Source organism: Phoenix dactylifera, chromosome 10 (assembly GCF_051530095.1).
Source record: "Phoenix dactylifera cultivar Ajwa chromosome 10, Ajwa_hap1_PhDact_Kaust_v1.1, whole genome shotgun sequence".
Taxonomy (NCBI): domain Eukaryota; kingdom Viridiplantae; phylum Streptophyta; class Magnoliopsida; order Arecales; family Arecaceae; genus Phoenix; species Phoenix dactylifera.
In genome coordinates this window covers 28,086,315-28,111,981 of record NC_143199.1, presented here as the reverse complement: position 1 = coordinate 28,111,981, position 25,667 = coordinate 28,086,315, and the positions used below count along the sequence as shown (strand labels likewise).

At 39.9% G+C, this 25,667-nt stretch overlaps 2 protein-coding genes across 3 annotated transcripts; both read right to left on the bottom strand.

The window, feature by feature from the left end:
- Positions 1-5,258: 5,258 nt before the first annotated feature.
- On the bottom strand, positions 5,259-20,350 carry LOC103722834 (phospholipase D delta-like). Of its 2 annotated transcripts, XM_026800130.4 has the most exons (11): positions 19,091-20,181; positions 15,342-15,458; positions 13,028-13,222; positions 10,971-11,252; positions 10,816-10,884; positions 10,464-10,611; positions 8,516-8,664; positions 7,451-7,621; positions 7,204-7,284; positions 6,539-6,736; positions 5,259-5,719 (listed from the first exon to the last, which is right to left on the bottom strand). In XM_026800130.4, the coding sequence occupies exons 1-11, from the start codon at positions 20,072-20,074 to the stop codon at positions 5,426-5,428; spliced, it is 2,688 nt and encodes an 895-aa protein (XP_026655931.4). In that variant the 5' UTR covers positions 20,075-20,181; the 3' UTR covers positions 5,259-5,425. The 2 variants fall into 2 exon arrangements, with proteins under 2 accessions (XP_026655931.4, XP_038971423.3); XM_039115495.3 differs by lacking the exon at positions 7,204-7,284 and having other exon boundaries at positions 19,091-20,350.
- A 3,145-nt stretch (positions 20,351-23,495) lies between these two features.
- On the bottom strand, positions 23,496-24,425 carry LOC103724135 (uncharacterized protein At1g76070-like). The gene has a single exon (XM_008815301.5). The coding sequence runs from the start codon at positions 24,296-24,298 to the stop codon at positions 23,630-23,632; it is 669 nt and encodes a 222-aa protein (XP_008813523.2). The 5' UTR covers positions 24,299-24,425; the 3' UTR covers positions 23,496-23,629.
- Between the last annotated feature and the right edge of the window lie 1,242 nt (positions 24,426-25,667).

Below are 25,667 nucleotides of genomic sequence, written 5' to 3'. Positions count from 1 at the left end.
AATTTAATACATCAAAGATAATAATATAAGGAGAAACCTAAAATTAGTTAAAATATAGCATAACAAATAACATATAGTAAGTTAAGGATCAGTATCAATTTAGCAACAACCAATAATAATGCATAAATTGGTTTGGTCTTTCATAATCAGACATGACGTAATATATTGGGCAGGGCCTCTTAGGTGGCCAAGGTAGCCATCTTTTAAAATAGCGGTCTCATGTTATCAAGATGCATGGGTTGAAGAAAATCCTTTCTTCTTCCTGACCAGATCACCATTTGATAAGGATCCATGGATACCTATACAAATCCTTGGACCAAGTTAGCTATCAACCAATGATAATTTTATGAAACTCATTGAGCTTTCGGATGGTTTAAAAATCGAATGTATGTTATTTACTTGATCCAGTATAATCCTTCTTGTCTGCCTGGATGTTGTTGGCGTGATCCAATGTCTTTATTAGTGTTGCTACCATGAGAGAAGCTAATTCTTTTGTCCTTCAAATAATTGGTAGATTTCACTTTATTGTCTAAAAGAATTTTGCGTGGGAGATTTGGAATATTTGTCTCTTTAGCGCCAGTTGAGGTGATCAGCAAGAGCAATGGGTGCCAGAATCATGGATTTTGGATTATGGTATATTGGGTACTTGTAGTTACATTCTTTCTGTTTTCCTGAAATATATAGTCAAATTTCTTGTCGGTGGGAGGATACAGGAGAAATACATATTTGTTGCAATCTCAATTGCACCTAGAGATGATTAAGTTGGTGGATGTCGCTGTAATGGAGGTTTCGAAGCAGGGCTCTCACAAGGGAATTAATTTAAAAAGTCTCTTTATGTGCAAGTTTCCTAGTGATGTTCCAAACCAATTTACTGATCCATCAATGTATCCTTTTTTTCAAATGACCTTGGAGTGTAGAGACAGTTTCTGAAAATATTTCCTTTGGAACTATTCTGTAACCTGGTAGTTTTTCTAATATCCTTCATTACCTCTTTTTTCTAAGGGAAAAAAGGAAATATTTCTTAATTACATGATGGATCAATGCTACATTCCCTCATGTCCATGTTTGCCACCTGGCCCACTAGTTCGCTTTACTATACGTTTCAGGTTTGTGATGCCCTAAAACTTAATTTGGCTTGTTGCAAAAGTGCTGCTGCTCTGAAAACAAACTATTTTACTGAAGCCTTGAAGAGAGATCAGGTTCTTACTGCTGTTGGCAAGTTTGCTTCGGATCATGTCTAGTTTTCTCTATGTTGAATTCCTGGATTGCTGAACCTTATTTCCACGCTATTTCAATGACGAATTGCACCTTACACTATTGAACCTGTAAGATTTTATTATTCAAATTTCTAAATTAGACAGGAGCTAAAACTAGCTCCCTAGCACGAAGTAGAACATGGTTAAGCAATGTTGGACCTAATGCATAAAAAGAACCAAATTTAAAGTCAACTAAAATCATGCCTTGTTTAATCTCTATGGCAGTCTCCTTTTGGCAGTGCCGGCCCGAGCGTTAGGCGACCGAGGCGGTCGCCTAAGGCCTCAGGCCAATGGAGGGCCTCCGGGAGGCGTGACCAAAAGGAAGCAAAGGCCCCATGTGAAAACAGGAACAGGAGCTTCCCCCTTGATGGAAGGCTACGAGTCTTCCCCCTTGATGGAAGGGAGGTGGAGAGTTTCCTGGCCTGCAGAGAGGCAATTTGGGAAGTTGGGGACAGTAGTTTTGTTTTGGGTGGAGAGAGAGAGAGGAGGAGGAGGGATTTGGTTGGCTTGATACACGCCTGAAGCCACTCTTATCTTTCATCCCTTCTCTTTTTTGGTTTTAGTCTTGGTTTTCCTTCCCTCACATTACTCCTGATCCAGCTGGGCCATCGGGAAGAAAGATAGAGGGATTGGAGATGGACTTCTTGAGTTCTTGGAGGGTGGAGATTCTTTTAATTTTCTCCTCTGGGTTTCTTCTCCCCTCTTGGGTGGTAGAGAGAGAAAAGGAGGGAGGGGGTTGAATGGCTGCTGTGCTGTGATGTTGCAGTTGCTGCTTGGGTACTCACTTGAAGGGGAGATGGTGGGATGGGACTTTTATTAATTAGATTGAGTGAATTTTCCATAATGCCCCTACTTTCTCTTATACAGAGGCTTCTTTCTGGACAAATTCTTTTCTTGACCATGAAGTGCCACGGGATGACCTTTTCTTATCCTGCTCTTGCTTGACATGGTAAACAGTATTGCCCAGCATTATCTCAATTATTTAATCAGTTTTATGGCCCGACAATTACATTTCTGTGTTTCCATTCAAAAATTATATTAAACTGAAAAAACTTTTTGTCTACTTTTATTAGATTCATGTATCTTTGTTGAAATAGTGTACTTGATAGCTATCTATTTTCATATTATTTTTTTAAATATTTTATATTTATTAAAAAATTTATTATTAAAAAAAAAGGCCTCATTCATTGGATTCGCCTTAGGCCCCCAAATGTATCGGGCCGCCCCTGCCTTTTGGTAGCCAAAGAAAATCTCAGGTTATAAATTCCCACAGATGAGATGCATCTACAGATTATCCTAATATCAGCATTAGTATTACACCACCTTGCCTGAGAACTTTCTACAGCTAGAATTGCTAAGAGCTAGTAGTTGCTCGGGTTGTTTCAACTGGGCGGATTCCACACAGCCCATTTTAACAATGGTTGGTCCAAATACATTCAGGGTGTTCTAATAAATAGAGTTCAGAGGCCCTAGGCTAACCATGCCACTCTTGGACTTCTGGAATTCTAGCTAACAATAACTGTACTAATTAATAAACTAACATTGTAGTTGAAACTTACACGCTATTTCAATGACGGATTGCATCCCTGGCGCAGTCGAGATCAGGATCAGATTGCTTCGTGGTCGCAGCTCTGGCACGTTGATAGTTTCACTGCCAATCGCTCGGTTGAACCTCTCCAAACTGGAAATTCCACTGTCAGATACGAGACTCCGTGAAAGGCAAATAAGACATATGCGATAATTCTTTGTAGGTTTTCATCGATCCAAATCCGGTCTATTTATTAAATAGATAAAATAGGTTAGATGAATTTTTAACGGTTAGATGGATTTGAGCTAGTTAAGCAGGTTGGGTTAAACAGAAACAAGGTTTTAAATAGATTAAACGGATTCATGCAGCATATCTGGTTTATCATTGTTGGCTAGATAGAAATGCCCATGTGGTTAACGGTAGAGGAGCTTCCCGAGGTTGGTGGCGGATAGAGCCCTATTCCTTGGTGGCGGAAGTTCTTGATACTATTGCATCGGCGTCCCTTGGGTTAGCTAGAGAAATCTAAGGCTCTCACTTCGCTCTAGCAGCGCCTATACTTATGCTTATATCCTGGAAGTCTCCACCCTCTGGTTTCCTCAAAGTAAACTTCGACTGTAGTGTCCAGAAGGATGGTTGTTGCGGCATCCGTTTTGTCATCAAGGACCATCCGGGCAGACTTGTGGCTGCCGGGGGTCGGCGTACCTTCAATCAATCTGTCGCGGGTGCCGAGGTCCGTGCTGCCTGGGAGGGGGCCTTTTACGCCAGATGCAGATCGCATCATACTTGAGGGGGACTTTGCCACGGTGATTGAGGGTATCTTAGAGCCCGGGAGTGACGTCAGGGAAATGCGTATGTTTCATGATACTCACCGACTGTTAGGCAAATGTTTTGTTTTTCGGGCTATCCACATTTTCAGAGAGACCAATAGTGCTGCAGATTGGGTGGCATTCTATGTGGCTCATCACTTATGTGCTTTTATTTAGGAGACCCACCACTTAGTTTTGTCTCCTTCGCAATCTCTTTAATCGTCTGACTTTTTGGGCTGTGCTCACACGTGGTGTAGGTGAGCTGCCAATGAACCGAAAAAAAAAAAAAAAAAAGATTGAGTTATGATCCTATCTAATTACTAAACGATTAAAATGGGAGGAATTTATTTATACCAAACCCAAATCTACATAAAGCGAAGGATCATTCGTGGATCAGGACAGTTCAGATCATAGATTGTCACCCCCAAGTCTTTGCCCGTTATGATCTCGATAACTCCCAGAGTCCTCCATCCAATCCGAAGCCCTCGTTGCTTACAACATATCAGCCATACATGCAATGCCAGAAAATATCATCTCATCCTACATATCCAGCCAAAGCTGAAGGTCCACAAGATAAACTCTCCCTCTCCCTACTACCCAGTCGTGTATTACTCCGCAAACTCCAGCCGCCGGCGGGCTCGCTCTTCTCCTCGTACACACCTTTCTTGTATATATATGTGGACTTGTAGATATTCCTGAATTCCTTCCAAATTCCCCTTGCAGTAGCCTCAGAATCCTCATGATATCTCGCCACAGAGCATCCAGGAGAGAATAGGTAGCTAGCTAGCAACGGCCAGCTTGGCCGCTGCGGCAGCGACGTCCATTCCCTCCTTCACGGCCGGTCTGACGGCCGGCACGGCTGCCGCAAGAGTCAGCAGCAGCCCTGGCACATCTCTCAAGGAGCTCGGTGTGGCCGTCGCCGCCACCGCTCCTAGTGCGATGTTAATCGGCGAGCAACGCTCTCGCCATCGACGTGCTCCTCGGAGGCAGCAGCGACGGTTCGCTTGCTTTCATTCCCACTTCTCATCAGTTTCTCCCGGGGAGAAGATTGTGTTCATAAACAACGCGGGTCGTGCTCCATGAGGATGAGATCCCCTCGGGTATGGATGCATCGGCCATCTCCATGAAGCAGGAGGCCGCCTCAATGGCCCAGGCGAGACCTACACCGTCACCTTGAATGCGAAGGGGCCTACACCTTCTACCGTGCTCTCTCACCAGGGAGCTCGGATGCTGGGAAAGGTGACCGTTAATTAGGTCGTGGCGTGGTGTTTGTACCTCATGGTTCTTGATTTTTATTGTGGAATGGAGTGAATGGATGAGAAGATATTAGTTCTGTCCATCCATTAAGTTTCCGAAGGTTGGTGTTCTTGGTTTTTGCGACTATTAATCTAGAACTATGGCCCTCTCTCTCTCTCTCTCAATATTTCATGGTAAGCATTGCATTGGAGATGGACGGGACTCAAGGAACACGTCCAGTCCATAGCCTTATCGATGCAAATTATCTTTGAAGAAGACTCCAACTCTTTGTATTTGAGCAATATTGCTTACAAATAAGATCATGGTATGTTGTTTGTCCACATGAAATTTCTGTATTAATACTAACAAATAAGTCTGATCGAGTGCGCCGCACAAGCTAGGAGATGCTGAGAGCAAGGTTGGCGCTCAAGATTACAAACCAAGAGCAATACTCATATTATTAATTGCAGCATCTCACAGATTACAAACAAAGACTACAATGGGATAATAATACAAAGAAGCAATAAAATTTTTTTTTCCCTTTTCCTTCAGAAGGGTATAACCTTTTCTTTTCCATGTTTTCATCATCCACAGGGAAATTACATTGTCAGTGTATCAGGGAGAGAAGTAGGTGATCCTAAAATTCTGCCACCAACATCAGGAAAGCACTCCTGGTTGGGTAAGGGACCAACCTTACCATCTACTTCCACCTTGACTGGGTACTTGAGAAGGTGTCCTGTCAAGGGTCTCACTTCCTCTGCTGAGTATCTTCCCCAGTTCTCATCGGCTATCTCATTCACAAATTTCACGCACTCTATACTGTTAGGCTCCTTGAAGTGCTCGTCTACCATGCCTAGATGCTCGGCCCACAGCGACATCCTGTATCCGTATACCTGCATCACAAAATTGTCGAGTTCAATGAAAATACATTTAGAATATGCGATGCTAGCCCAAAAAATTAGTTGCGATGCCAGCAAGAGTGTAGAAACTATTATCTTGCTACAGAAGTGAACTCAACAGTGATGCCCAATGGGTTGTTGGATTTGCCATGGTTTTCATCAAAAGCTTTCATAATGAACCATGGTAGTCTTTCGTTAGAACATGGAGCTTCCACTCACAAGGAATTAGCAAGACACAATACTAGGGTTGTACACAAGTATGAAGATTTATGAAGATTAAAGGACAAATGCATACATAGAAGAATATGCTGAATGAATATTAATGAAATGCACTATTATACCACCTTTTCTCTTCAGAAAAAAAGAGGGACATTAGTTAAAAGAAATGTGTGCTTTCCTATTGGCAGTCTCATAGGTCAGGCTTGATACTTACAAGCCTTTGATTACATGAGCGACTTCCTCAGCATTTGATTATATGCCTTGCAGAGTGCTTTTTATAACGAAGGTCAGAGTGGATTTTCCTCTACAAAGAGAATTTTAAATTGATACTTAGAAGGATAACTGTCTTGTCTATCTTATAGACATGATATATTGTATTTTTGTTACAAAAGCTAGGCTCAGCTGTATACAATAGATAACAATCTCCGGCATATTAAACTTGTAGAAGAAATATCAAGCTAAATTATGTATGAATTAGATGCATTATGTACTTGTTCCAGCTAATGCTTGTGGAAAGCACATACTTTGTTTAGTGAGCTGCAATAGTACTTCAATGATACAAGAAAGCAAAGTATGACAGAGAAGAAAACCAACCTGGCCATGTGGATGTCTTTTTGTCTCAGCCCGTGTATGATGGGGCTGGTACGCACCCATAGCAATTTCGGTGTCTCTTGAACCAGATAGAGATCTCTGATTGATGTTGGCAGACCCCAAAATCACATATTCATCATCTACTATCATCCCTTTTGCGTGAACATAAACCATGAACCGTCGAAATTTTTGGCAAAGGGCCTGATCACATTTGAAAACAAGGAGAAATAGTTTCAATGGGAATTATAACAAAAAATAATCTGGTCACAACTATACTTGAAAAGGAGAAAAATGCTAAACTAGAGTAACCCAGATGAAAAATCAGGTTAGCACTTGTTTAGGGGCTAAAGGGCCAATTGTCTGGGTAACAGACCCTCCTATAGAGCATTAGTGTCACCGACCCTGATTTGTCAGGGTTGTTCGTCAGGGCTCATGATAGTTTAGAACTTTCTGAGAAAGAATTGAAAAGAGCAAATACACACACACATGGACACACACACACATGCAACCTTTGGTCTTCCATGAAGTTTACCTATTATCGGCACTTAAAGGTAGAGGATCTAAAGCAACATATGTGCATCTTGGTGCAAAATAATAAAAAGTCATCTATGCAAGACAATAAATATAGCATATGAATAACATAAATGAGGATATTGCAACGTATGTACCGGTCCATACTGGTGCGCACTTGGGCATACCATACCATACCGGTATTGAACTAATACACGGTATAGGGGTGCACCGATATGCTGATCATCCATGAACAAAAGAGAAATCAGAAAGCCTAAGAGCAGACCAAAAAGGGGGAAAATGACTAGTAATTACAATGGTTCGATTAGGTTCAATAATAGGAGAATCAGCCCTGATGAAAAGCAGAGTTGGATTTTACACACGAAATTAAGTTGTTGATAGTACCGCTGCACTTTTTTCTGAAGGTTGATCATCTAATGGCAAGTCACCCTTGGGCAATTCTTCCCTGTTGCCAAGACAGTAGAAATTCAGGTAATCTTGCGGATGTGCATTCTCTACATTCATGGATTTGAGCTCCTGTCCGATGATTTCATACATCATTTGCATAGTCTGGCCCTGCAAATTCCGCAGCTAAAAGTTACAACAATTTCAACGATAATGATAAAGGCACAAAAAACAAAAGATGCACAAGCAGAGTAATGGCAGGCCACATCAACACAAGTCATCAATCAATTTTCTTGTCATATGGTAAACACTACAATTCCTCAATTTTATCCAATTGTAGCTGTGCCAGAACTGAAAAATACTCATTTGGTCTTCAAATCACCTATGATGCTGATGATTCTTCCCTATGAAGTATTAATACAAATAAGCAACTAATATAATGAGCTCACAAGAAAGTAAAGGTGCTTCAGAGACCAATTGGAGCATTTATGGGGTGTATGCGTGTGTATGTATGGGTCTGTGTATGTATGCATCAATATGGGGACACCTATGCAAAAATACTGACCATAACTTGAAGAAAATTCAATTATTAATAATGATCTCTCACCTAAAAAAATGATTTGAAAAGCTTCTGCCTATACAACAAGTACAAGATGCAAAATTTTGATGGCATGAGGTAGATTCTAATTAAGGCAAGACATCAAAAGATATTGATGAGCCACGCCACAATTTCTGCATTCTCACTACCAGCACCATCTATTATGTGTCCAGTTTGTACATGGATAAAAACATTTGAACTTTGACCAATAGTCTACTAAAACTTTCAAATTATCATTAACAGCAGAAGTTGTTGATTTCAACAGTTCATTATGCATTACGCCAATAGAATTCAGGCTCGAACACCCCTTGTAAAATTCTAGCTCAACACTATAAAATATACAGATAGTCTCTTTATCTCTCCTTGCATGTCAGTGAATAAATACTAATAATGGTACAACGAAGTAATTTAGCAATTTCATTGACGAATAGTAATATAGTATATATGCCTTTTAAAGGAGATACTACCTGCCAAAAAAGAATTTCTTGAACAGAGGCAGCAGTTGGAACTCCTTCAGGCCACATTGGTATAACTATGTACACTGCAAATCGCTCTCCAGCTCTAATTTTGCTAGCAACCTTTAAGGCTAATTCCATTGGTATCAAATTATCAGCACCTGTTGATGGAAACAAAGCTGTGAGTAGAGAAGCTTTGATAGATTATTCAAGCAGAAAATATTTAGAATTACATTTTGATGTGCTGCTACAACTGTTCTTACAGTTTTAGTGGAACATATGGAAGCCCAAAATTAACTGAAGGTTGTCAGAGAATATTGCTTTCCTAGATAACAAAGGCCAGAAAAGAACTAAAATTATTGACAAATAAGCAGCTCTGTAATGCTTGATAATACTTTGTTAATTTATATGCCAATAAATATGTAACTGTGGAAGCTTTGATATACAATACTAGCAGAAAATAGTAATCGATACATAATAACATCATCAATATGGCCCCGTTTCTGAACCATTATTGTTGGTCAGAATAATAGTAGCTGGCCATTATGATGCAAAAAATTGTTTCCTGGCTGTCAAAACAAATAGCTTCTCAGAAATGCTGGAAGTAATTAAGAAAGATGACCAACAAATAGACATCTGTCAATAATAATTCATATTATTTTATAGACAAAGGCTTCACAGGCACTCTTCCCAAACCTCCTGTTAAGTGGGAAGCCTTGCACCACCTTAAAGGCATAGACTTTACCGATCAAAGAATAAATTCCTAGGCACAAGAATAATAGATGGCCCTGAATCTGATGTCATGGCCAAGGAAAGATGATAAAGGAATGAAAAACCTATCCATTACACCCTTAGTTGAAGAGAGCAAACCTCCAAGATTTTGACACTCAGAAATAGTCCAAGTCAAGCATGCCTGCTTCGCAATCAAATCCACCTCCAAGGCTGCTCCCAACAAGAGTTATAAACTTTGGAAATTCCAGGCTAGAGAGTCAATAAATTATGCCGTCTAAACGTACAAGTACAGTCGGCTATGGCCTTCCATGCAACATATAACATACAATACCATACAAAGCAATATATATGCATGTACATAGTATTACATAAATCAATATTTTTAATCATTTTAGACATCTTGACTTATTTGGTGCTGATCATTTTTTTTGATCCATAAAATTATTTGCTTGATGGAGGTTTTGCATGCATTCAGTACATGCACTCCTTGCTGCTCGCTTATATCTTGAGATTCCTTTGTACTTGCATATGTCTTTGCTCTGAACAAAAAAATATAAAAGTAATTTGTCCAACACTTGCTCTTCAACATTCAACTTAAAGAGATACGCTTGACTTGGAAGTTGGATTAAATAAAAACTCGGCTAACTTCCACAGAAGCACCATTATCCGGAAGACTAAAGCACAACCTTGGTCTGATAAAGTTAAACAACCAACAACAACTGTTTTGCATCATTATTATATATCCATGTCTTCCATACGTTGATACTTTAGTGTGGTTTCTAGTTTATAGAAAGAGTCCTTTGGGATTGTAAAGATCTCCTTTCCCATGTTTGTCTTCCATATGTGATTAGAATAAAAAAAAAGAGTCAATTTTGATTTTCTGGAGCTAAAAAGTATGGTAAATATAGAATTCGTAGAAACTAAGATGGCCAAAGCAAAAATATTAACAAATCATTCATGGCATATAAAGGTCAACTAGATATTCAACAGGATATGTCTGACTGCACCAAGATGACTACCTAACCTCCACATATCAATTGAAAGTGATGCAAGAGTAACATGTTTGTTAGTTACGACATTTAATAATAGTGGTTAAGCAGACAATTTTAACATGTTACTTTAAAAAAATGTTCCTAAGTTTCAGGCCATAGAGTTTAGAGAACTTGCAACTTATACTTCAGAAAAGAGGGCTGCTTAATGGAATGTAAACACACAGAGTGTTCCATACCTGCATTTTTGTAGGATGGCCAACCGTAAGATGAACCAAGAAAATACTGATTTTCAATATAAATGAAGTGCTGTGCTGATCTGATGGCCTTTACATATGCTGTATGGATGCTCTTATCAATCACTAGATTCTTTCGACAAACAAGGTTCTGCAGTAGTCCAGAAAATTATTAGCTAATGAGACCTGAATAGTAAATTAAGACCTAGCATATAGTTTTTTGTAATAATATTGGGCCTAACAAATGCTTATATGAATTTTAGAGAAATTAGAAACATGTGTTACTGATAATCAATCACACGTAGAACTAATAATTACTTGATAAGCAACTGATGTACCATAGCAGAAGACAAACCTTCTCCAAAGCTTCATGAACATCCTTGGGAAATCCTTTAACTGATCCAGAGTCTATAGATCGGAAAATCTAACACACAGCGGAAAATTAATTAGTCTCTTCAAGTAACAACAGGATCAAGATAGAATTTACATATGGGTGAAGTGTTATACAACCTGCACATGCCAATTTTCAGAATCTTCTTCCTCGGAAACCCAAAGTTTTGGATCATTATTTGGAACAGTAGGCGAAGGACTAAGTATCCATGAAATTCGTTCTAGCTTTATTAGTGCATCATCACTCCAATGTGATACTCTTTTAAAACGTTTCCCAAATTCCTGCCATTTTGTCGCCTTCCGCCAGCGCTGCTCAAAATTCGTAAGGATATCATATGCAGCCGGACCTTCAATTTTGCAGTGTAAATCATGCCACGGCTGTCTCGGACCTTTTGTTGCTGCCTACACAAAACCAGAAGATAAAGAAAAAATGTGTTAGTTTAAAACCTCTTTTCACTGCAATAGGAACATGTACGAGTGGCCTGATGGATTCTTAGGCTAGATAAAAATGAGCTTGACATGTTGACACATGTCAATAGTAAAAGCTGCATCGTTTCTTTAATAGTTTTAATTATTACATCCAATATCTTGATCACTAGTTATATGTGCACATGCATGGGTACATCCATATCTGTGTGTATCAACTACACTTAGAAACTAGTAACAACAATAGAGCATGCGCATTTACAAAACCAAGAAGAAACAAGCCCAAAATCTTGGCACATTTCTAAGATAGTTGGCATTTATGAATTGAACATTCAGGTCCAATGTTGAGATGTCCAAAAGAGGGATTTGACATCAATCTTAAAGTCAATAAGATGATACTTCTGTCCAAGAATGCAGTCTACAGCAATCAGTGATTGCCAAACCGACCCATACCAAACCAAACCAAACCGTGGTTCTACCCGTACCAAACCGAACCTATGCCCAATCAGAACAATTCAGTAGATCACAGTGGTTTGGATACAAAATCCTTCCCCTCCCCTAGTTTGATAGTTATAGAGCTTTTGAGGGCTTTCTCATTCACTTCACTATCAGACGTCACTCACTGCCCTCTCTTCGATACCGACTATCATCGATAGGCCTCTTTCTCTATCTATCTCCCCCTCCCCCCCCCCCCCCTCTCGTGTCCACACAACAGCCCTCCTCCCTAGATTTTGGCCCTCCCTAGATTTTGGCCCTCCCTTGGCGAACATTAGCCCTCTTCCACGAGCTCCAAACCTCTGACAGTCCCGATAGGGGCCATCCCGCTAAATCCTAGCTGATTTGAGAGGATTCGCCGCTGTGCATGGTCTCCACACTCCAGGCATCACTAATAAGCCTCCCCCCCTCTCTCCCCCTTCCTCCCTCTCTCCCTCTCTTCCTCTCTCTCCCCCTCTCTCTCCTTGTTTGGTACGCTCCAGAACAGCATGATATGGGCCCATTCTGTACCGAACGCGTCTCCAGTTGGTACAGGCTCCAGTACCAGTTTGGCAGACCTTGACATCAATTGAAGTTTGTTAATCATACTAAAATCATTGAATCACTAAACTTAGAAGAATTGGAGATACAAAAGAACTTATATTATCTAATCTGAAATCATTTATAGTACTACCCCAAGGAGGTCTAGTTACAAGTTACAAGTTCCATATAGTTTGATTTTTGTATAGGTAATTTTTTCCCAAGTCATATACAGTTCGATTTGAACTTGTATAATTACATGATTTTGATATTATAATTTGTAAATCCACATGAACGTACACAATACTAATGTATCTCTCCCTAATAATGTGCCTAGATTCTGGCAACTCTCCTGTCTCTATGCCTGACAATCATATCAATGTTGCCATGTGATGCATGCATACTCATCATATAAATCGATTCAATAGCAAGTATCTAAATAAAAAAAGTTATAATTTCAAGAAACCTTTACAGAACTCATATTTTTAATATGAATGCAAGTTTCATATGCTTCCTATCACATGATACATATTTCGACAAGCGAAAACCTTTAAGAACATGTAGAGGCAATACCAAGGCAAATTTAGTTGGAAGCTAAAAAATTTAATATCCCTAGCTTTACAATGCTAAGAGTAAACTTGCTGTTTCAAAACCTGAAGTCTACCTAATTATAAAAGTTTGATGAAAAAAGGAGGTGAGAACTTCAAAGAAGGAATCCCAAGGAGAAATATACGTACAGCAAATGTGGGATTGTGAAAATCATTCAAAAATACACTGTCAAGATCAGAAAAAATTCTATGTTGTGGCGTATCATAGCGTCCATCACAAAGATCAAGACCCCCTATGAAAGCAGCGATTTTTCGGTTATTTCGAGAAGCCTGTGTATCAACCAACAAACATTTCTGATGGTGTGTAAAGAGGGTCCCCACAACCTGCACAATATTATAAAAAAAAAGGTTACTCCACAATGCAAGGGAAAAAATAGTTACTCAAAAGAACAACATAATTATATTTCTACTCCTTGGTTGAATTTTATATTGAATTTTAACTAATTACAGCCATCCATATGTTGTCTAAATGTATATAAACCCACAACTTGAAATTTTGACTAGGGTATGGCTTCTATTCATACATTTTGTTCTTGCTTCTTCAAGCTCATAATCATATATGTAATCATGTCTAATAGTTTCATACTTTGCAACATGCAAGACCAGCACCTTGGCCACTTCTAAGGTCCTATTTAATGTTTCCAAGACAAGGCTATGCTACACCTATTGGTTGGACCATGCAAAACCTATGAATCATTCAACATTGATGATCTTCCTGTCAAAATGGATGAACATGCTGAATAAGTCTGTTAGTGGCCAGGTTATATTTCATAAGCTAACTGTAAGAAAATAAAGAATTTTTGCATTACGCCATTCAAAAGTGCTTCTTGCTTATTTGTCCTCAAAAAGTGAAAATGCGCAATAAATATCCCTCCAAAAAAGTAAACAATACTATATTATCATACCTTCAATCCCTTTATGGATTTTCGTATATATGCTCCTCGAAAGGTGCTTACTTTTTTATTTTCTTGTTAAAAAAACAATTACAAACCTATAATATTGGCACAGAATTTTTATTATACCCCTCAAATTTTCAAAAAAGAATACACATATATGATAAATCTGGAAGTATTCAATCTTGAGTGGAGTTACATTTCATCCTAGTCAAACTAAGCTTAAAACTGCAAGAAGACATGAAGGTTATACATCTAATTTTAAAACTTTTAGCAGGGTATATATATCATTTCAACTTTTTAAAGAGTAAATACCCAAGTAAGGGAATTTTAAGGAGATATATGCAAAAATCCCTTTATAAAGTTATAGTTTCGTAAATCTTCATCCTCGTGATGGGCCAATATTCGAGATACAACAATTGGCACATAGTAACCAGATGATATAAGCTGACACAGATTCAAGTTAAGATAAGCAATGATTGGAACAGGGAAAACAATTGAATAAGCTATTTTTCAAATGCATCAAACATACTTCTCATAAGACAGCATTGTATACAATATAACCATTTACATCATCAGAGTTATAGCATAATCCCTTACTAGTAAGAGGATACTAGTTCATAAAACAAGACAAAGGTGACTAAGAAATTAGCAATTATGATCAACCAAAACATCAAGAAAACTGATGTTGATCCCTGTGCTGTTAGACAGCACAGAAATGATTTTGCACTTGGCCCACACTATAGAACAAACCCTTACAACAAATTGTACCAACTTTGGGTACCCTAACCAAAGAGGGAACAAAAATAATTCTAGCCTCAGTTTCCCGTCAATTTTATTGAGAATCTGCAAGAATATGGGTACTTTTATATGCTTTATTTTGGGTGAAATTTTATAATGCCTTGGATAAATCAGTGCTACTTTCATATGAAACAACCTTCAAAATGAAACTACCAGGCTTTTGCTGACATCCAGTAAACCAAACCATGTTTGGAAGTGGTGTGGAGAAGAGGTATTCTCAGTTGTTGCCTATTATACTTCAGATGGCTATTTATTGTTGCAGTTGGCCATATTTACACTGATTCATGAATACATTGACATACTAAACCAAAGTATAGTAAATAGTTATAAGAATAGACCACAACCCTATCTCAAACATCTGTTTCTTTCTATGCATTTCTGCGGTTTCCAGTAGGTATCATGTCTCACAATCATACTCAATTATACTCTTAGATCATTCATAGCCTTTACTGTTGAAAAGTGTAAATTGGTGAGCACAATCTCGGTTGTAGCATAACCAGAATTGAGGCTCTAAACCTTGGGCATAATAAGGTACATACTTTCAGTCCTGCTGCTTCCAAAAAAGTTAGGTTTAGTTTCACGGACAACATAAGACAAGAATAATTAAAAAATTTAATGATACATGGATAACCATAGTATCAGCAAAGTGATCATTTAAACAATTTGTCTTATGAAAGTAAATCATATTAAGCTAACATAAATATGCCATAAAAGATTTGACAGAAGTAAAAGCATGGTTCGAAGCCTGCCTGCTGCTTGAAAATGCTAAGCTTACTGCTGGCATAACGAGGTGACAGCACACAAATGACAGAAGAATGCTTGAAAAATTTTCGAGTATCTTCGTCATGAGTTTGCATCACTCCTTCCTGCAAAGGACACCAGAATACCAAACCAAGGCACATCAATCAATTTCATCAATATACAAATAGCGAAAGGATAAAGAAAAAGAGAAAGATCACAACATGTTTATCAAATTATGAGGCATAATAGATACATCCTTCTTTGAATATCACTATAAATATGAGCTTCTTGAAGTGGTCATCGTATAGACGAATTAAAGTTTCCTAGAGAAAAGGCAGAAATCAGTATTCTAGATACAATAGTGCTATAATTAATGGTACACACAATAGTCACGAATGCTTCGAATGTGCCTAACCAATTTATAAGATAGAACTTAAAATTGTTGAGAAAGTCAATGTGAAGCAAGAATACATACATGATAATGAAGAATTGCTGCTAGAAGGAAAAAACATAGAGATGTAGAGAATAGATATTGTTCGTAGGTACATGACAATATATGCAGTATCATTATCATCGAGGCATGCCTTCAAAATGTGCTCAACCATGGTTCATAACTGTATATTGAGAAACTCAATGGACAGCATAAGTTGGTTTACAACTGTCTGTCAAATGAGTGCCACCTGTTTAAAAAAAACTTAGCACCAAATTTTAAGCAAGACAACCTTTGGAAAGAACCATGAAAATAGAAGGCTAATTAATCAATGAAAAGACCTGCAGTCAAGAAGCAACCCTGAAAAATTCCTTGGACTTGGAAAAATCTAAATAGCAAACAAGTCTAACAAGGTTATATAGGGAATTACAACCATCAATTGATGTGACCAAGGATTACTGGCTGAAAAGGCCAACTGAAAAAATCAACACATCCAATGCCAAAAGAAACTACTAAGTGCCGACACGGAATCAGAGTGGGGTTCATGTTTAAAAAGGGATTAGTATTTAGGGCAGACTAACTAAAACTCAAAATCTCCATGTTAAACTACACACTAAAGTACAGTAGAATACAGCACGGATTACTAAGGCCCTGTTTGAAGGAGCTGTTGGCAGTAAAGCTTTTGGAAGTAGAGCTGTCTGAAGTAGAGCGTTTATAAAAAGCTGTTTGCTATTTCGTAACTACATTTTTAAAGTGCTGTGGCGCTTTAACATGTGTTTGGTATACAAATTGAGAAAGTACTTTTGTGTGACAAAATGACCATAAAGGACATTACTAGTATTATACAACAAAGCATAATAAAATATAATATGTATTAATACATAAATATATGATATAATATAATATTAATATAATGTAATATAATATAGTACTATAACATTGTGTGTTATAGGATAATAATTTAATATAACATTAAATTATTTAACATAACACATCAATGTATTATGATATAATATAATATAATATTATATTTATAATATAATACAATAATAAATATATAAAATATTATAATTATTAGTGTAAATTAATTTTTCACCCTTTTGATGACCATTTATCTCTCTAACAAATTTTTTAGTTAGATGATAAAATTGGTTAAATAATTATTAATATTTTTATTTATTTATTTATTTATTTAGATCAGATTATTTGCCACTCACTCATTATTTTTTTTATTTATTTTATTTAGTTATTTATTTATTATGTTATTTCATTGAAATATATTTATTTATTATCTTATTTATTATTTATTCGTTCATTCGTATATATATTTATTTATGCATTTATTTTTTTCTTTTCTTTTTCTTTCCTTTTCTTTTTTTTTCTCTTTTTTCTTTTCTTTTCTTTTTTTTTCTTCTCTTTTTTTTTTCCTTTTCTTCTTTTTCTTTCCTTTTCTTTTTTTTCTTTTCTTTTTTCTTCTCTTCTTCTCCTTCCTTCCTCTCTTCCCTTATTTATTTATTTATTTATTTACTTTTCCTTTTCTTTCTTTTTCTTTTTTTTTCTTTTTTTCTTTCCTTTTCTTTTTTTTCTTCTCTTTTTTTCTTTCCTTTTCTTCTTTTTTTTCTTTTCTTTTTTCTTCTCTTCTTCTCCTTCCTTCCTCTCTTCCGTTCTTCTCCTTTCTTATCCTCTCGCGAGGCCAGCGGCGCTGAAAGGGAGCCAGGCCGCGGCGGCCGCAGGAGGGGGCCTGGAAGGGGGCCAAGCCGCGGGAGGGGGCCTGGCCGTGGCCACGGTTCGCCATGGCCGGCGGCTGGCCGCGGCGCAGCGAAGACCCACGGCCAGCCGCCATGGGGACTTCGCTGCCGCTGGCCTCCCCGGTCCCGCGGCTGGGATGCCGTTGTCGCACGGTTGGCGGAGGCCCGACCACCCCACAGCTGAGCCCGGCCACTCCACTAGCCAGCCGCGCACCACTGGTGGCATCGCGGTGACCTAAGAAGGGGTCGCCGGCCACGGGTGGTGGCCGGCATGGTGGCTACCACCGTGGGCAGACATGGGTTCACCAAAAAAAAGAAAAGGAGACGGGCGGTGGCGTTGAGAAAAAAGAGAGAGAGAGGGAGAGAGAGAGAGGGAAGGGTGAGGAAGAGGAAGAGCATGGGGGCCGCAGTGGTGGCCGCCACTGTGGGCAGCCATGGGTTCACCAAAAAAAAAAAGGAGACGGGCGGCGGCGTTGAGAAGAAGGAGATAAAGAGGGAGAGAGAGAGAGGGAAGGGTGAGGGAGAGGAAGAGGCGCGGGATGGAGGATTTTGGAAGGAAATAAATAAGGATATTTTGGTCAAAAAAACAGCTTTCCGATAAAGCTGAAAATAGCGTTTTCGGAAAGCTCCAAAATAGAGCTTCTCCCAGAAATCTGTTTTCTGCTTTGTCGGAAAGCTGTAACAACTTTTCGAAATTTTTACCAAACATCTTTTTTCATTCAAAAATACTTTTAGAGGGCCAGAAAGTGCTTTTTGGCCCTCCAAAAGCTCCCCCAAATAGGGCCTAAATATATGATTTTGTGCCATCCTAGGAATTCGAAATCTCAGAGGTTCAAAAATTTGAGAGTTGATTGACTCTTAATGAATTTTGACAATTAGAGGGCCAGCTAGACAGAAAGTAGGAACTAGAGATGGCATGTAAATGGGGCATGCAATTTGATATAACTTTAGAACTTCATTGCAAATGGGCATTAGTTATATTAGCATCGGCCATTTGAAGGTTAAATGTTTTAAGAACTCCGATGGGTAAATCTGTCAACCAAAACAGATAGTAGGGTGAGCCATGGGAACTTTGCAAAGTAATGAGAAACTCATGGAATATCTATATCTATCTGCTCATAGGTTTCTTTGAAAGTTTGGCCAATGGTTCAAGCCACATTTGGGAGGATCACTTCTCCACAGATGTTCCCAAGGAAATTAGACAGTTTTAACTTGTAAATGATGCATAGGTGAAGTAATAATTACTTCTGGACATCACTATCAGCATTTAACCTTACCTCAAATTATGCATTAGTTTTGCTTCAGACAAATATGCAATTGCAGCTAATGTGGTCAAATTTGCTGCTAGTCTTGCAAAAAGTTGGATCTTATGGTCTTTTTCTTTTTATTGAGGAAAAAATTATCATGTGAAGTCACTATCGTTCAATATGAACGAAAAACTGGTAACAGAACCAAATCAAGAAACTGGTGCTGCGAACACTAAACACCACAGAATCCTAAGCATGAAATGGAGGATGAGAAAAGGTTAAGAAATTAAACCTATTGAAAAGTCATAGGCAGCATCTAATAATTCACATACCGTTTTAAAACAGAATTTATCATGCGAAGTCTTATCATCCCAAACCAGCAAGCAAACCCGAACCCCCTCCTGCGACTTGTACTTAAGCAGCTCCCCCAATGTGAAATTCTCCACTCCGGGCGGCAGCGGCCGGGTCGGCTCCCTGACCAGCTTCACCTTGTCATACACCGACCAACCGACGATATAGATCAAATGGTGAGCCTCAAGAATGGCATGGCAGATGTCCTCCCAGCACCTATTATGCTCAAATTTCGTTCCTTTTTCGAGCTCGATCTCCGGGAGCTCCCCCTCCCTCACATGGGCATCCTGGTAGAGCGTCACCAGACCTCCCTCTCGCATCGGGAAGTAGGTGTCCCTCACCCCGAGCTTCTCGGGATCGCCGGGGATGCCATGGTCGTAGATGGGGTTGCCGCCGACGGGCTTGTATTGGAGAGAGACGAGGAGAGCGGTTTCTGGCTTGTGGGGTTGGCCTGAGGGGCCGAGGACGGGGAACCAGTCGCGGACGAGCTCGCCGGAGGCGACGAGGGCGGCGGGGATGGAGACAGTGCCGATGAGGTCGGCGCCGAAGACGTCGTTGTCCTTGACCCGGAAAACGATGAAGAGGGAGCGGTGGGCGAGGGGGATCTTGAAGTGCTCGTTCCACTTGGGGTCCTGGGAGTTGGAGATGACGCGGGTGCGGGCCACGGTGGCGTCGGCGAGGGAGACGGTGACGTAAGGGTCGCTGGTGATGATCTTGGGGTGGCGGCGGTGGTGGTGATGGTGGGGGCGCTGGGAGCGGATGCAGGAGGAGGGGGAGGGGGGGCGGCAGGCGGTGAAGCAGCGTCGTAGGTGCTCGGAGAACATGTCCATGTTGGGGAGGCGGCGGGCCTCCAGAATCCAGAGGTCGAGGTCACCGTGGAGGAGAACGGATTGCTCCTTCGAGGAGCAGCCGTCGGATCCGGCCGTCCTCTCCGCCGCAGCGGTTGCGGACGTGTCGTAATCCATTAAAAGTCGCGGTGGAGACGGGAGGGATCTACGAAGAACAAGAGAAGGCGATGGAAAGGATTAAAAGGCCGAGATATCGCCGTCGCCCAAAACTAAAAAGGCCGGATAATGTGAACGCCGGCTCGCGTAACGGTCACTTGTAGTTGCATGCGTTATGATTCGGGAGGAGGACTTGGTGCCGTTCGTCAGGTGCATCGCGATTGTAGCACGGATCTTGAGGTAGAGTTACAGACCTGTCGCATGCGAGCGAGATCTCGGTTTCTTTTCTTTTTGCTTTTTTTTTGCTTTGGATCTCGGTTTCTTTATTCTTTTGAAAAGGTAAAGAAGATATCGGAGGTACGTCGGCGATCTTGTGGCGTACAGAAATATTTCTATGCGGGAGAGCAGATCATTCGTTAAATGGTTGCCGTGGTTCATCTTTCTCCGTCCACGTAAACGTCCGGTCCGTACACTAAGTTACACGGGGGCGCTTCGATTAGTAGCGGTGCGCACGTCACGTGTCATGGTGCCGCGTCCCACAGCGAGGAGTCCACGAGATAGGTCCCTCGATCCGCGACGCAGCCTGGCGTGGGGCCACAAAACTTTGCGTCGCCGAAACGCGTCAAGCGAAGAAGTCTCTCGAGATCCATGTCCGCAAAGAAGAGGTCTCTCGAGATTAGTGATATCACGGCCATCTATACAACATCAGATGGCTGGCTGTCCGTCAGGAGCCGCTGTCCTGTTGATCTATGTATTGTCTGTCTTCTTTTGGGTGAAGAAGATTGGGATCGAACCTCTTTGAATTTGAAACGCCATCTTAGTTGGATTAGATCCATCAGCTGTACATCAGGCCAACTAGACTCGGAGAAAAAAAAGGACTCTCCCTTTCTCCTTTTTCCGGCCACTAGGAGAGAAAGATGCCGGCAGAGCCGGTCCAACCCTTAGACGATTTAGGTAGTCGCTTAAAGCTCTAGCCCAAGGAAGGCTCATGGCAGAAAAAACTTTAAAAACAAAATAGAAAAAAAAATTCTTGTGAACTTATTTTGGGCCGGCCCACTACAAAAAAAGCTTCAAAAACAAAACTGTCTTTAAGCTTCTAAATATATTGGGCTGCTCCTCATGACCGAAACATAGAGGTCGAAGCCGGATCGGGGGAGAGGGCCGAGGTGCCTGGCCCACTTCCACTTCCGAGCCCTTTTTCGTCCCATATTGGACTCTGGTTGGCATGATTTACAGCTCATGGTGGATATGATGTAACCAATAATTTTTCATGCCACATGGTGCACGTAGGTTATAATTTTCCTCCTTAGGATCGATGGTGCCACGTCAACTGTTACATGGTTAGGACCTATATCGTGTAAGCTTATCCTCGCATCTAATTTCTACCGCATACATCAACCCTTACGGTTATTGTAATTATTAATTTTTATAATAAATAAATTTGGGAGAACTGTCTCACTTCCCTCATTTTTATTATAAAAAAATTACAAAATCCCTCCAGGCTTACATCTAATAATTTATAAAATCTAGATTTACACTCAATTAAAGTAAATCCGTTTACCTCATTTAAAAAGTTAAAATTGTCTTGAATGAGCAGGAAGATGCATTCATTTTTTATGACCTTGTTGTCGTGTTATAAGATTATTTTGGTCATTTTTATTTTTTTTCTAATATAGCATGTGGATCATATTAAAAGTTAACAATTTGACTAACATTTTGTTAAGTTCTTGATTAAATAATTAAATAAAAATAAATAAAACAATTTTTTATATTATTAAATATAAATATAATTTATTTTTAATCTCAAGAAAAATTTTAAATTTATTAAAAAAAGACTATTGGAGTTCGAAACAAAACTCTTTTTTTTTGCTAAAGCAGGTATTTCATACATTACGTGTACGAATATATCCAATAAAATCAGAAAACAAAAGATTGCGAAGTGTTCGAGGCAACTTTCCCTCCCCGGCCCATATGGTACTCTCAAAATGGCTGGCCACGTAGGCAGCTATCCAATCCGCAGCCTCGTTAGACTTTTTAAATACATGTTTGGCTTAGAAGGCTCCTCCATCTCTTACCATAACCTAGATGTCTCGAAGCAAGGGATGATCCAAGCCAGCACCCCTTGGGCCCAGGCACAAAATTCTTTGAAGCTCGCCAGAAACTTGTGTTCTTATACTGTGATTGACTCTCGTCTTTGGCAGCAAATCTCCAGGTTAATCCACTATAAAATCACATGTCGTCCGAAGCCACCGTCCTATAAAATCATCCAGAAGATTTAGGTGACCAGGCTCGTCTTTAATCTTTATGTGCTCAAATATCATATCTTCGAAAAATGAAGAGGAATTTGGTAAGCTCATGTCCAAGTATCTGTTGCTCCAAGAGGTCCACAGTAACAGATAGCCGGTGGCGAAAATAGACTTGACAATTGACATCTACTAGACTCTTCTTTTTTAATCACTGATGTGCCCAAATCTCCATTCTTGAACAGGCACTTTGATTATTATTAATTTTAGTAATAATACCTAAAGGAGTACCAACCAAGAGCTTACGATGCGTTCGATGTAAAATAAACAAGGAAAGTTGTTGAAAGTATGAAGTCAATTACAAAGATATATTAAGGAGGTTAACCTTTAGTTTATGCTTTCATCTAATGATTATTTCTCCTTTATAAATCAAGGAGGCTAGGACTAAAATGCCACTAGAATAAACTTAATCAGTCATAGACTTGTTCTTCTATTTTTTTAATTCTTCAAGGAAACAATGGGAAACTACCAGCTTTTTATTTGTTGGAGGCTATATATTTTTTATGTATTCTTTTTATTTGTGATGAAGTTTATTCTATATACGCTCTCCTGCAAAATTTTATTCTTCCTCTTTAATTATGAAACCATCTTATAACAAAAAGAATTTGTAGAATTTGGTCTGTGAAACAAAGAACAGACTAATAACGTGTTATAACATCTATAAAAAAGATCTACAAAAATTTGGATATTAATTACTAATTATTCAGGTCCAGGAGTATCTGTGATTACTTTTTTGGGGACACGTTGTAGAATAATTCTTTGTACCTATCTCATGACAGTAGACTTTTACAAAGTCAGGATAATTATAAAAACAAAAAACTATCCTCCCCATTTGGTAATTTAATTATCCTACAAGGTTGAATTCAGATTGCAGAGACGTAGCTCTCTGGTTACTGAGTAAAAAATCCTTATAACGGCACCGAAACCTTTTAACTTGTTCAATCTCAGGGAATCAAAAGCCCTGTGAGCAAGACAAGCCGTAGGAGAAATCAATGGCAATCGAGCCTTGTATGTGTTTGCAATTAATTTCTTCATCAAACTTGTACCAAGGAGAAGGCAACTCTCACCTGTCAATCAACAAAATCCCTTGCATGCATGCTTACGTTTCAAAAAGAAGGGTTTCCAAATGCCAACATGCCCGTTACAAAATCCTTGAAATTTCTTACATGCAGTTTACGTTTCGATCCCACCTTATGAAAGGTCCGGAGACCAACAGCAACTAAATATGAGAGTGGAGAAAAGGAGGAGGAGGAAAAAAGAAGGATTCCACTCTTCAGTTCAATTGAAGAGGAACGGGTGGAGCCAAGGTCCTTCTCTTCCAAAGGTTGACCTCCTTCCTTGGCTCCAAAGCCACCACTCCATCACCCACCACGATTGGTGCAGAGTGGTAAATGTCTTCATCAGAGTCCGACTCATCTCGATCCCCAGTCGCTGCCTCCTGCCTCCTCTCAACCTTCCTCCAATCGAAGTCATGTAACGTCCCACGCCCGCTGGTGAACCGCTTCATCTGGCCTAATGGTGGCGCTGTGCCAAGCACTGCAGGCCTCCCCTCGCTGCTCTCCGCCGCATCGGTTCTCCGGCTTGGCCTGACCATGCGTCGAAACATCGTGCGGATGATAAAAGTTCGCGGCTTCCGCTCTTGTTGGGGCGGCGACGACCGCTTCGACCGGCAAACTTTCTTGCGCTTGATTTGGCCGATGCACGAAACTTTCGGAGAGGTTGGCTCCTGCGCATCAAAGCTGCCTCCATTCTTCTCCTTACGTCGAGCCTCCACCGGTACGATCGATATGATCGGGCCCGAGAAAGCTTTGTTGTGGAAGGCCTTTGGCTTGGAAGCGTTCTCGCGACCGGGGCTGAGCGGAGGGTGAGAGACAGAGAAGGAGGTTGGCTTTGGAAGGAAACTGAAGATTTTGGTGGCCTTCGCTCTTCTTGGTTTCTCCATGGAACCCCCGCTCTCTCTCTCTCTCTCTCTCTCTCTCTCTCTTTCTCAGAGTCAAAATAAAGGATATATGGGTAGAAGAAAGCACCGATATCCAAGAAAATAGACCTATATGGCTTGATATCGGTGATGCTTTTATAAGAAGGATGATAGGTTATGGAAGAAGAACAAGAAATTAAGGAGGTGTGTTGGTGAATGATGAAGGAAAGAGAGAGAAAGGATTTCAGAGGGAAGAGAGAAGGTGAGGAGAGAACGGGTTTGGTCAAAAGGAAGAAGGGGTAAAGCTTTCCGCCGCTACTTGCCCACTATTAGTTTAATACTGGTAGAAGAGGTCTCAGCCTCGCCGGAACTGGGTGTTGCTTAATAATATGGAATTCAGTTCCGGCGATGACTTTCTCAGCGTTTTATGCGTGTAGTTTTTAATGCCGTGGTGTGATGCAGACAAAGTTTTTTTTGATGAGCCTTATCGTTGAACCGGCAACATCATCTTCGCTTTATTATTTTTGCCCCTCATAATGGCTTGATTTGGCCTTGTTAAGCTTGCTGAAATGGATGGGAATTTGGGAATGGTTGAATTCTGGCTAGGGTTGACTAACCGTTAGATTAGCTGTAATCGTCTGCGGGGTTGGCAGCTTTGTGTTCAAATAAGTAAACCATGTAGGGCAACCCGATTGACCAGGTTTAGGCTCGGTATGGGTCGATGATATTTAGTTCATGTCGGGCTTAGGATTAGGCATCAGAACACAAGTTTTGAACAGGTCAGGTTCAACTCAGCTATAACTCGAGATGCATCCTTTCTGGAGAGTCAATCTGAGTTCAGTTTATTGGTAGGATCAAACGCTGCTATGCCAAAGCATGCATCAACAAATTAATTTTGGCAATGGACAACATAATTAGTTTAAATTATGAACCAAAGAAACCTTCAGACAACGTCAAATCCATTATTTTAAGGGCTAGCAAGCAAATCAAGAAAGAATAGTCGAGATTATTGGCTAGAAAAAATAGTAACTAGAGACCAATAAGGAAAATTCCGCGGTCCAAATTAGAAATATGAATCATCATGCTCTACTCCGTAATTTTTTGTTCAGCTCGCTAGAGCCAAGTTGGATTAGAAACATGATTCATCCATCAGGTGCATAGATGGAATTTAAGCTAAAACTACGATAGTTTTTCATAAGAATAAATTCTGTGCAAGCCAACAAGCTTGATTCCTGCAGAAAATCTTGGCTAATCATACTGAATTTTTCAAACATGTTCTTACAATTTTTATAATAATTATTAGAAGAATATAGTAGAGGATGGCACATGAGTTTCATGATGAGAGAGATTTTGAATGGCTTAACTCTATTCATTATGCTTCTTCCTTTGATAT

What these genes read in the sequence shown, in the direction of transcription:
- LOC103722834 (XM_026800130.4), bottom strand. Translation starts at nt 20,074, where the DNA reads ATGGATTACGACACGTCCGCAACCGCTGCGGCGGAGAGGACGGCCGGA. An exon ending in GTGCGCACCAGTATGGACCG is followed by an intron (nt 6,737 to 7,203) that starts GTACATACGTTG and finishes AAATGTGATCAG; the next exon opens with GCCCTTTGCCAAAAATTTCG. An exon ending in AAAGACATCCACATGGCCAG is followed by an intron (nt 5,720 to 6,538) that starts GTTGGTTTTCTT and finishes TTTGTGATGCAG; the next exon opens with GTATACGGATACAGGATGTC.
- LOC103724135 (XM_008815301.5), bottom strand. Translation starts at nt 24,298, where the DNA reads ATGGAGAAACCAAGAAGAGCGAAGGCCACCAAAATCTTCAGTTTCCTT.